The 12,118-nt window shown below is 44.4% G+C and overlaps 1 protein-coding gene across 1 annotated transcript in view; it reads left to right on the forward strand.

The window, feature by feature from the left end:
* cacna1aa (calcium channel, voltage-dependent, P/Q type, alpha 1A subunit, a) overlaps window positions 1-12,118 on the forward strand; it is a 60,147-nt gene that overhangs the window by 9,636 nt on the left and 38,393 nt on the right. The window contains exons 6-19 of the mRNA XM_069674011.1: window positions 2,319-2,422; window positions 2,593-2,708; window positions 3,607-3,651; window positions 3,774-3,857; window positions 4,383-4,589; window positions 5,070-5,182; window positions 5,859-5,971; window positions 6,062-6,193; window positions 6,391-6,463; window positions 6,808-6,925; window positions 7,176-7,243; window positions 7,398-7,504; window positions 10,954-11,004; window positions 11,796-11,961. Of these exons, the coding sequence (XP_069530112.1) occupies window positions 2,319-2,422; window positions 2,593-2,708; window positions 3,607-3,651; window positions 3,774-3,857; window positions 4,383-4,589; window positions 5,070-5,182; window positions 5,859-5,971; window positions 6,062-6,193; window positions 6,391-6,463; window positions 6,808-6,925; window positions 7,176-7,243; window positions 7,398-7,504; window positions 10,954-11,004; window positions 11,796-11,961 (1,497 nt within the window). The remainder of the gene's footprint in view (window positions 1-2,318; window positions 2,423-2,592; window positions 2,709-3,606; window positions 3,652-3,773; window positions 3,858-4,382; window positions 4,590-5,069; window positions 5,183-5,858; window positions 5,972-6,061; window positions 6,194-6,390; window positions 6,464-6,807; window positions 6,926-7,175; window positions 7,244-7,397; window positions 7,505-10,953; window positions 11,005-11,795; window positions 11,962-12,118) is intronic.

Here is a 12,118-nt window from a genome sequence, read left to right on the forward strand (position 1 = left end):
CATCAGGTTTACTGATCGCCCAGACAGTCGGGAGCATCAGGTCTCTGTACCAGTAGCTTCAGCCGGGCTCAGACTACAGGACTTTAAAACCCTGAACGATGCAAAGGTTGAGATAAAACTTCACTGACTTCTTTCTGATCTCAGACAAAACAAGATGAAAATAATGACTCATCACTTCCTGCAGGATATTATTAAGATCCTCATGTGTACAGGAGGGAGCAACGCACCTCCTCACTTGATCGTGTATCATTTCACGCGATCGCACTGAGAATAACAGAAAGGCAGAAGGCTCAACGAGTCTGCATGAGAAAATGTTTGGGGATACACGGTGTGCCTTTTTCCCTGTGTCATCCTCTGTCGACACTCAAGTCAAGCTAACGTTAGCCTCGGGGGCTACATTGTTTACACCTTCAGCAGCTCCCTCTACCTCATTGGTTGTTGTGGTCCCGCGAGAAAAGTAAAGAAGTAATCATCACGATTTCAAATCCTAAAAGTCAGACGTTTGAAATGATGGAGACGGCTGATTTAAGATTTGATCTGTAAACCCGTTACATGACAAGATCATCTGGGCTGAACATCGGTACCACCGAGGTCCGAGACTTGATACCTCCCCTGATTGTTGTGAGGGACTAGTCGGGTAAAAAGCAGCACAAAACTCTGATTAAGAGAGGATGATTCGAGTGACGGTGATGATAACCCAGAATGGAAACCCATCAGCCCAAACACCTTATCCGATTTCTAGGAGTAGTTGGTTTAGAATTCCTAATATTGTCATATATGGTAGTTTAGCATGGGTTGGAAACAGCAACAATTAGCTTTAAATGCACTTGAGCTTCTGTGTGTTTGTCCAACATGTCCTTCTAATAATGACTATTGTATTTTCCATCTTACAGTGCTGCACATCCAAACCATCTAAGATTATGTTTCCTCATAAAATACTAAAATTCTGATAATTTTCACTGTGTGCATCCGCCCATAAAATAGGTACCAGGTCTCGAACAGCGTCATTACTCATACTCAGGACTGAATAGTTCCCGGCTGTCAGGGGCAACGGTTGCTTGGAGGTAGATGAGGGTCTTTGAGTGTAGTCGTCTCCTCTTTTCCTTTTATTGTCTTTCTTCATTCCTTTTTCCTCCTCTCCTCTCTGCATTCCTCCCTCCCTTCCTCTCCTTCCCGCTCTCTCTGTGTCTCTCTCCCCGCGTCCCTCCTTCCCGGTGCTGCTCTATATTTAAAAGGGCCTGTTCAGCCCAAGTTATTCTTGCAGCTGCTGGGGAGGGGAACGATAAAAGTTTAATGGTAGAAAAAAGGGTCTGCGGTACATTGGGTGCACAGCATCTTACAGGGAGGAAGAAGGAAAGATGGAGGATGGAGGAAGGAGGGACGACAGTCAGGGAGGCCGTGAGAAATAGAGCGCAAAGCGGGAAGGAGAGGTCTTGAGGTGGGTAAGGGTGAAATGAGGGAGGCTGATCTGAGACAGTGGAGAAGAATGGAGAGATGCACAGAAAAATAAGGGAGGAGGGAACAAATGTGAAAATGAGTGATGTGAAAATGGAAAAGCAGGAGACCATGGGTCCCAAAGAAGGAAGTAAAAGGAGGCAGAATAAGGAGCGATGAAAGAGAAAGGAAGGAGGGTGTGGACAGAGAACGGTAGAGACAGAGAGGGAGAGACGAGAGCAGTTGTTATACATTATTTACTCTGCACTGAGCAGCTAAATAGAGTGGCAGATATGCATTTACTTATTGAGATGACTTAAAGCAAAACCATGTCGGCCCTGCTGTTGTTTATATTTCCAAACACTTTTAAATGTGCTGTTTTTTTAATGGCCACATTGTCTGGACATTAAATGATGCGTTAAAGGCAATTTTTAACACCATGTGCACTAAGTCTTATATGCACAGCTTTAAGAGCAATAAGAGCGTATGTACCGCGCCTGGGAGCAGATAATGCAGCTTATTTTGACTGGCAGACTCAATAAATGACAATGACAATAGACTTGAACAAACCCTTAACTTTAAGCACAGAGCGGCTCGAACATCTGGCATTGCAGCTGATTCACGCTGGGCCTGGTTCACAGATTTATAAAGTAAAACTGGTCAAACACACGAAATCTCCTTCTGACAGAGATGAAAGAGTCGTTTCTCACTTGATTAAATCTTTGCACATTATGAGCAGATCTCACTATAATCAACCAAGTGAGGTCTCTGTTAGCTTAGATGCTATTTTATCAAGTTCAGAGGAGGAAAGAAAAACATTGATTACTCTGTCTGATGTCTGTGTGTGTGTGTGCGTGTGTGCGTGTGTCTGTGTGTGTTTCCAGAGCAACGATGCCTCAGGGAGTGCATGGAACTGGATGTACTTCATCCCCCTCATCATCATCGGCTCCTTCTTCATGCTCAACCTGGTGCTGGGTGTGTTGTCGGGGTAAGTGTGGAAATCGTAAAGGTTGTTTAATCATATTTTATCCGCTAACACATGATTGATTGCATGTTCTATGTCACACTACAAATGCAATGTATGCAGATAAAAAGTGTCACTAAATGTGCGTGTGTGTGTGTATGTGTGTGTGTGTGTGTGTGTGTGTGTGTGTGCAGGGAGTTTGCCAAAGAGAGAGAGCGTGTGGAGAACAGGAGCGAGTTTCTGAAGCTCAGAAGACAGCAGCAGATCGAAAGAGAACTCAACGGTTATCTGGAGTGGATCTGCAAAGCTGGTATGGACGACATCGTTAAATGCAAAGACACAAACAGGCCGAAGAACATTTAGATTCAATCATTTGTGCAAAGTATGAATCAATCCATCGGGCACGTTGAAGATATGAAGTCTTTGAATCTGGTTATTATCAGACATTGTCATGGAGGTTTCACACATCGAAGAGGTGCACATGTTGTACTCGTATATGTTATTAAAGCAACACATTCAGCCGGTGCCTCACAGCAAACAGAGACTTTATTGGGGTTCACTGTGAAGCCGCTGCAGGAGAGAACGTGTTGTCACTGGGGTCATATTATCTTTGAAGGTTACACATTAGCTCAAGTAGTTTTTGTCGATAGTTTGAGGCACAGTGCCTCCTTCACTGCACGATCACCGTCACCAAACAAGCGTAGTTCAGGTGATCAGACACTTGCAGCTGTATGCAGGTTTATCTTCTGTAGGAGTCTGTGGGTTTTAACCTGCTGGGGAGGTAAAGAACAAGTGTTTGACTTGAATCAGTGCACCTGTGCAGTTACACATATATGCCGGTATTTTATTCTTGCAGCAGGGACTAAAGACGACCAAAGTTTTCTTCCTGTTTTTGTAATCTGGCCGCTCTGCAGAGGGTGCGATGTAGAACAGATAAAATGAATGCAGGGTTGGATGCTGGATGCTTGAAGGAGCGGATAAAGGGGCCGATCGAAGGACAGACCTTTGATCTTCTTGAAAAGATAATCTACATAAAAACAAGGAAGCTAGAAAACAAAGGAGAAGGGGATGAGTGAACAGCACGGGTGCATGGCAGAGACTTCGGTTCCAGCTTTAGTTAAAAGGAGAAATTATAATGGATAATAAAAGACAAAGTTTTCAATGCGACCATGTTCTGTAATAACCTTTTGTTTCTGTGTGTTTGGTAGAAGAGGTCATCCTGGCAGACGATGAAAACGAAAATGATTATGATGGTATGCGTTTTGTGTTTGTGCATGAAAATAACATGAAAATAAAACTAATACATTTAAAACATTCAAACTTATTAGTGTTGTTTTGTTCAAGATGAAAGATTTGTGCTTTTCGTCCCTTACAGGCTCCCGTAGGAGAGCCACAAAGAACCATAAAAGCAAAGCTGAGCTTCTAAACCCAGAGGAAGCAGAGGGAGATCTGGCAGTAGGTAAGATACCTACACACACACACACACACACACACACACACACACACAGTGAAAGGCAAACCACAGGAACATACAGATGCTATCTTATCTTGCATATCAGCATTACCTGACCCTCCTCTCCTTCCCTCTCCTGTCCTTCGCTGCTCTGCTCTTCTCTGCTCGTGTTACTTTTTCTTTCGCTTGTCCTCAACTCGCCCCGTTCTTTTCTCTCACACGCTGTTTTTACCTCCTCAAAACTTCTTTCCTTCAACCACTGACTCTCCAGAACTCTCCTGTGGTGCTCACCTGAATCCAGGTTGAGAGATGATTTCTCCTTTTTATTCCCACGCACCATATATCACCTACTGTTGTCACCATGCTAAATGACTGTGACTGATCTTATTATGTACTCGACCTCTTCTTGTGGCTTATAAAGAGGCTGATGACTTTGCTACGTTTAAAGGTCCTAAATGAAAACAATCGTACCTTTAAACCTCACTTCTCTGTAAAGACAATAATACACAACGTGCCTTCTCTCTCTCTCAGGGTCACCGTTTGCCCGTGCCAGCCTGAAGAGCTCCAAGCTGGAAGGATCGACTTTCAAGCGGCGGGAGCGACGGCTGCGCTTCTTAATCCGACACGTCGTGAAGTCCCAGGCCTTCTACTGGACCGTGCTGTGTTTGGTGGGACTCAACACGATGTGCGTGGCAGTAGTGCACTACGACCAGCCGGAACCACTCTCAGACTTTCTCTGTGAGTAGGAGGGAGCGGGGATACATGCACAGATTACCTCCACGAATGCACAAATACTCTCATCACAGATTACTGGAAGGAGTGGGGGAGCAGAGTCTTTAAAGTAAAGAAAAAGTGTAAATGTGACTAAATCTGAGAAAGAGCTGACCCAACAGTTCACACAAGCACAGCCGGACCGCGGTGTCTTCCTCTCGCAGTCTTGGCTGTGTTTCTTTGCTTTTTAAAGACGAATGGGATTTTATTAGATTAAAAAAAAAACACAGTTTTATTCTTCATCCAAACAACTGCTTATTTAAATGCATATGACACTGTTTCCTTTCTCACATGCATCCTTAAATATATATGTAGTAAACTCTGCCTTCTTGACAGACATGGATGCACGGATGGGTGGGCGGATACTTAGCAGATGATTGATGGTCTTATCTGACTTTTGAGCTGATCCTCCTCCTCCTCTCTCCCCGTCTTCCTCCCTCCATGTAGATTTTGCTGAGTTCATCTTCCTGGGGATATTCTTGACGGAGATGATGGTGAAGATGTATGGCCTGGGCAAGCAGGCCTACCTCAACTCCTCCTTCAACTGCTTCGACTGCATTGTGAGTCCCACGGCACTCGGGGACACGCCCCCCCAAGGAATGACACAAATGAACACACACAAACACACTCACTTTACACATAACCATGTAAAGACAGTTAAGCCCACTTCCCACTGGTCAAAAACCCACCAAAACTCTGCTTTTTGCTTAGTGTGAAAGGTTACAATCGGCACTCAGACTCAGGTCAAATGACTCTGCAGACTCGGTTAGTTATCGCCTCGGGTCCGATCCGTCGGTAACTTCTGCGACTCCTCGTCATCGCAGCTACAAATTCCACCCGTCTCCGTCCGAGCAGCGCTCAAACGTCGTTCCAAATGTGTCGCCGTCGAGTTTGATAAACAGACTGAATGAGTAATAAATACAGTAAAGACCTAACCACCGTAACATCTTCACTGGTTACTAACCCTGTCTGCGGCGCGTTTGTGATGTCAGACGGTGATGCAGCAGAAAAGAGACCGACAGGAGGATACTTCACTGGCAATGGGAAAAGAGACAATCAGCATTTATTAGCAGATCTTCCCTGGTCTGAAAAACTGCGTCAGCTTGTTCATTTTTGTTGGGAAAGGGGTTTAACACACACGTACAAATACATGCATGACTTATTTCTGATGTGCGCACATTATTATCTCTTCATGATGAGTAAACTCATGCGTGTGTGTGCTTAAATGTGTGTCAGGTGATATGTGGGAGTATATTTGAAGTGCTGTGGTCCATCATCCAGCCGGGCACATCGTTTGGCATCAGTGTGCTCAGAGCTCTCAGGTTATTGAGGATCTTCAAAGTCACAAAGTGAGTGCACTGATTTATGGTTTGTGTTATTTCTTCTGCTCATGTAATCTACATTATATATAACACTCACTTTCTGTGTCTCTCTGTCAGGTACTGGGCATCTTTGCGTAACCTCGTCGTCTCTCTGCTCAACTCCATGAAGTCCATCATCAGCTTGCTCTTCCTGCTCTTCCTCTTCATCGTTGTCTTTGCCCTGCTGGGCATGCAGCTCTTCGGAGGACAGTCAGTGCTCTGTTCCTTTCTCTTGGCTTCTCTCTCCTTCCTCTCTGATCGGCCTTATCTGATTTCCTACAGAGAGATTGGTTTCTTTTAATTGCCTGCTTGGCCAAGACATTTTATTTCAGTATTTTTTAATAGTAATTTTCTCATTTGTCTTTTTAAACATCTCCTCTCTCATTCGATTTGTTTCCCCCTGCCAGGTTTAATTTTGAAAATGGCACTCCTCCGACCAACTTTGATACCTTCCCGGCAGCAATAATGACGGTGTTCCAGGTGAGCAGAGGACAGCGTAGAAAGGGGGAGGGAGGGAGGGAGGGTGAGGCGAGGGCTGGATTAGAACTAACCGATTAAAAGACTAAAGAGGATTTGCACACGAGGAAGTGATATAACATGTCGAATGATCCTTTTGAATTCTTAAATGTCATTAGTCCAAAGCATAATCGTGCTGAGGCTCTTCTGCATGTTGTAGGTGTGTGCGTGTGTGTGTGTGTGTGTGTGTGTGTGTGTGTGTGTGTGTGTGTGTGTGTGTGTGCATGGATATATATGATTATATGTGTGTTTATGAACATGTAGTTGAATACTTTTACTGAATACTCTGACGTGTGTTTGCGTGTCAGATCCTGACCGGCGAGGACTGGAACATGGTGATGTACGACGGCATCAAATCTCAGGGCGGAGTCAACAAGGGCATGGCCTTCTCCGTCTTCTTCATCGTGCTCACACTCTTCGGCAACTGTATCTGTTGAATATAGAAAAAACACACACATGCAAACAAATATGTTACTCACAGGGCTCCTTCTGTAACTACACACGTTTAGTGATGAGTGACAGGGATGTTCTTGTAACACAGCTGACATGTTGGTTGTTTTGTCGTCTGTCCAACAAAACATTGTGCCAGGCGCTGCAGTGTAACGAGTGTTGTAATGAGTGCAGAGCTGTTTGTAAGTGCTCCTACATGCTGGCTTTCCTTTAACTCCGTGTTCAGACACTCTGCTGAATGTGTTCTTGGCTATCGCCGTCGACAATTTAGCTAATGCGCAGGAGCTGACCAAGGTACGCAACGATCCATTTTTAACTCACAGTCTCAGCCCAGTTTCTTTTCTGAACGCTAGAAAGCACAAGTGAACTTTAAATTCCTCCTGTTTCCCTCGTTTTTATCAGTGCCAACTCATTCATCTCTTCTTTTGACTTCCCTCTCTCTCTGCAGGACGAACAGGAGGAAGAGGAGGCTGCCAGTCAGAAGATCGCCCTGCAGAAAGCTAAGGAGGTGGCTGAAGTCAGCCCGCTGTCTGCTGCCAACCTCTCCATTGCAGCGTGAGTTTCTGACTCTATTGATGCCGCACTTTTGTTTTCATATCATTTCAAAACATCTTCACAACAGGTAGAATATTTGCACTTATCTTTAAAGAAGCTCATTCAGCAGCTTGGAGAAAGCGCTGCGGGGAACAGCACACGTCTGGCCTCCCCTTAAGTTTGGACCCCTCCCACATCACTTCATTAGGTGTCAGCCTGACAGCGAGGAGCTTTGTGAATCACAGTTTAGGGGCAGTGGGTCCACCTCCACACATGACAGGGCGATACAGACCTAAAGCATGTTGCTTTGGTTTACAAAACCAAATCAGGGACGACTCTCTGATAAAAGTGTGTTTAAGAAGGAAATTCTGATTCACAGCAGACAAACTGTGGGAAGATTGTTTGCAGCAAATTTACATGCAAATGTTTAGAAACAGATTTTACTCTTTTCATATCGTTCATCGTTCCAAAGAGAACAGGTCACATACAGTTTCTACATTCATAGGGACACGTGCGCACTCAGAGCCGTGTTCTGTATCTGTATCTTCTTTTAGTTATTCTTTTGTGCATATTTAAACACACACACACACACACACACACACACACACACACACACACACACACGCACACACACACGTACACACGTACACAAGCCAGTGTTGGATTGATCCGGGCCAGCCCTCCTCCGGTCAGGAGAGTCAGAGTCTTTGATCTCTTCTCTCTGTATACACACAGGGGTCGATCCTTTCACTCTGGGTAAAGTTCACACACTCTCACACACACACACACACACACACACACACACACACACACACACACCTCACTGTGGTCTGTCCCGCAAAAAGCAAAACAGGGGGCCCTGAGTCTGCTCAGAAATACCACACACACAGCACACGGGTCTGACCTTTAGCGCTTTGATACATCAGCCTCTGTCCACTTTATATCACACACATTATCACACACACACACACACTGTATTATCTCTCTCTCTCTCACACACACACACACACACACACACATGCCCAGGAGTTAAATCTCATGACATGTTCATGGTCTCATGAATCATACTGTCGGTTGTTCCTGTGTGTGCTGTACGTCCCCGTGCTGTGAGCATTCGTATCAGTGTGTCAGTGAACTTTATTTTACCCAGCAGTCCTCTTAAGATTAATTATTTATTTGTTAATACAATGCACATGTATCTGTGTGTTTCTGTATGAGTGTGTGTGTGTGTGTGTGTGTGTGTGTGTGTGTGTGTGTGACGAGCTTTACTCTGAACCAGGATCCTGCTGCAAACTAACGAGGACTGTTAGCTGAAATATTTACCCAGAAAAGGATTTTATTATTTATTGAAATGTAGTTATATGTATATAGATATATGTGTGTGTGTGTGTGTGTGTGTGTAGTTCTAGTTTAGTGTTGCTGCAGTGCGTGCTACGTTTAGCTGTTCAGGCTTAAAACCAAATCCCTAATTTCTGCAGCCAGCAGAGACATTTATATTCCGATGGAGGAAGTCCTGTTTTTCCAAGCAGGGATTTGAAACTTGGGGACATCAGTGGTGCGTGAAGAATCTCTTAAGCAGATATTCTATGGTTGTTTCAGGAAGGAGGCTGCCATGGATGCTACATAAAACCCATGCAAAGCAGCTGTAAGGCTACATAACAACAACTAGTACTCTGAAAATGACAACGCACTGCATCGTGAAAGAGCCGAACAATCTCATCAGCTTTTCATCTGTTGTGAGTGTAGAAAGCTGGAAGGAGGAGATTCACTACTTAACACTGCTGAAATGATTCTTACCTGCTCTTCTGTTTAGCTTTGCTGTGTGCTAAAGTGTTAGCATGATCTACAGCAGAGGATGAATCTGTTTTTAAAACATTGTACAGCGAGTACGTCTCATTCGTGGTACAATGTTTTTCACAACGTGCACACACTCGCATGTCGTCCTGATCGTTAAACACATGAGACTCTGTTTCGTTAAGCATTTTTTAATGCATGTTTAGTAGAGGAGCGGGGTTTTTTAAAGGGGTCATATCTTTTAATTGGATATTCTCGTGGGTTTCACATTTCTGGGTGTTTCACTAGCAAGGACCGCACCAGCAACAGAATGCGGTTTAACAATTATTTATTAATATTCAAATTGATAATGATGAACTTAGTGTTTGATGCCGTCGTTTTTGGGAAGCTTCTTTGGGGATCCGCCGTAGCGCCCGGGCACGACAAACCCTATGAGGGCCCTACGGATAGGAAGAGAGAGAGAGATAGAGAGAGAGAGAGTGAAGGGATGGGAGGAAGAGGTGCAGAATGTGAGAGCTAAAGGGGAGGAAAGGGTTAGGTTTGAATTTATGAAAATGCCATAAGAGGCATGATTGAGGTCAGAAGCATCACTTATTGTTCACAGTGAAAAAGTGAAACTGCATAATTCCGTGTTTTTCCAGAATGACATGTTTAAAAAGGTCGCCTCTGAAATGAGCCGTTTAGAACAGCTGCAGGTTTCTACGTAGAACCTTGAATCGTCATTCACCACCGTTCACCTGCCTTCTCACACAAGCTTGTCGAGTCGTTGTCACAATTTCGACTTAACATTCCGACACCTCCTGGAGATTCTAGCTCGTACATGTACGGCCGAATAACCGATCCGAGGGCAGCCATGTTTTCTACAACTTTAGAGTGACGGAGCAGCGCGGCCGCTCCCCCACGTGGGATCGCACAGGTGTGGGAGTGGCCACGCGGTCGCTCCAAATACTGTCAGCCAGGGAAGGAGAGGCTCCGAAAAATAATTAAATTAAAATACGTATGTAATTTTTAAACGTTACCAACGTGATTCACAAACACTTAATAGAAAATTGATTGCAGAGCTAAAAGATGTCCCCTTTAAACAGGATGTGAAAGAGGAGAGGTTCGCTAACGGACTATGATGATAAACAGACATAAAGGAACTGTAGTAAAGAGAGAAGAAAACAAACTGCACTTTTAAAATAATAATGTGGCAAAAGGAGAAAGAAAAATTAGAAAAACATTGCTGAGTTAAAATCCAAAGAAGAAAATGAACTAACAAACGGGAACATCAGAGACGACGCTGTGAGAAGGATACGGTCACAGAGCGATCAGGCCCGAGCAGCGTGGTCGTGCAGGGAAGTGAGTGATGCAAGAAAGAGGAAATCTGAGAGTTCACGCAGGTTTGTTTTAGATGTGAAGAGGAGAGTGTGTGAGCCAGCGGGTGCATGTGTTTGTGTTTATGTGTGTGAAGGGTTGCATTCCAAAATGCTGAACTAAATTTCCGACACTTTTTTTTCATGAATATTTTTCCTGATTTGATTGGTTCAGTTTTTTTTAAAGGCCGTTTGATATGAAACGTGATTTTAGAGGCTCTGCTGATGTTCTTATAACGGTGGATGGATAGCCCATTTTGGAATGAAATCCTCCTTCTGTTCTTTCGTGCCATCTCACTCACCAGCTGTTTCCCTCCTCAGCAACAAAGTACACAGTGAGTGTCACAACGCTACCGACCCCTTTCTGGACTGGTATTTATTTATTTGTTTATTCATTTCTGAATCCCTTCTGTTTATTGACTTTCAACCATTCCTTGCTTTCTTTTGTGTTCTAGAGCAGCCTCCTCTCCCTGTCCCTTTGTTCCTTTCCTTTTTCTCAAGTACATACCTGGCTTTCTTTAGCTGTTTTTGTGTTGGCTTATGTTTTAAAAGTACATTTTCTGTTGCCTGCACCTCGCAGTTCGGCTGTTGCCCTACTGTGAACGAACATTGGCCCTGAGAAAAAAGTTAAGGTGATTAGTGGTAAAAGTTTAGGAGGCTAAGAGAGGAAGTGGTGTCCCTACCAAGTAGACAACAAGACTTCAGCTTCTTGTGATTATTGCAAATTTTCCTTTTCAATTAAGATCGGTGGGGATATTGGGCTGTTCATTAAAGTGTGTCTACTTCAGGTTAGGTAGGCAGATTCAGCATACACTATTCTAACAAATTCTGACCTTGCCTCAGTGTTCTCCTCCAGTTTGTGTCCCCACATGGTTTACCAAAGTAGGGCTGCCCGGCCCGGTGCTTTGGCAAGCTGTGTAGACACCCAGAACCTTGTTTTGTTGAGCTGCCTTGTTCTATAGGTCCAGCCAAACGACCCTTTCAATGTCTGTGGCCCTTAGTCTGTCTTTATGTCCTGGCTATTTTATGTACTTATATTTTTGGTGTTGGTTTTCATCATTCTCATGGCTTTGTGTGTACATCTGCACAGCGTTGCATGTCTTTGAACAGGTCTCTAATGCTGGCAATCCCTCCCTCTCTCTCCACCCTGCCTCACTTTGCAGTAAGGAGCAGCAGAAGAACCACAAGGGGATCAATAAGTCTGTGTGGGAACAGCGCACCAAGGAGCTGAGGAGGCAGACGCTGGTGTCGAGCCGCGAGGCGCTTTACAACGAGCTGGACCCCGACGACCGCTGGAAGGCAAGGACAGGGAGGGAGGAGCACAACAATGTAAAGGACAAGGCAACAAAGGCCCCTAGACTTGTGCTATCAGTGTACACAAGTGATGGCAGTGATGATGATGATGATCATTTGTTATTGGTAGATTAAACATTTCCCCTTTAGGTCTCGCGAGAAAGAGTCCAAACATAATTTCTAACTCCTCCTT

The sequence above is a fragment of the Semicossyphus pulcher genome, unplaced genomic scaffold, assembly GCF_022749685.1.
Source record: "Semicossyphus pulcher isolate SPU_LCO1_2020_fin unplaced genomic scaffold, fSemPul1.0.p SCAF_23, whole genome shotgun sequence".
Lineage (NCBI taxonomy): Eukaryota > Metazoa > Chordata > Actinopteri > Labriformes > Labridae > Semicossyphus > Semicossyphus pulcher.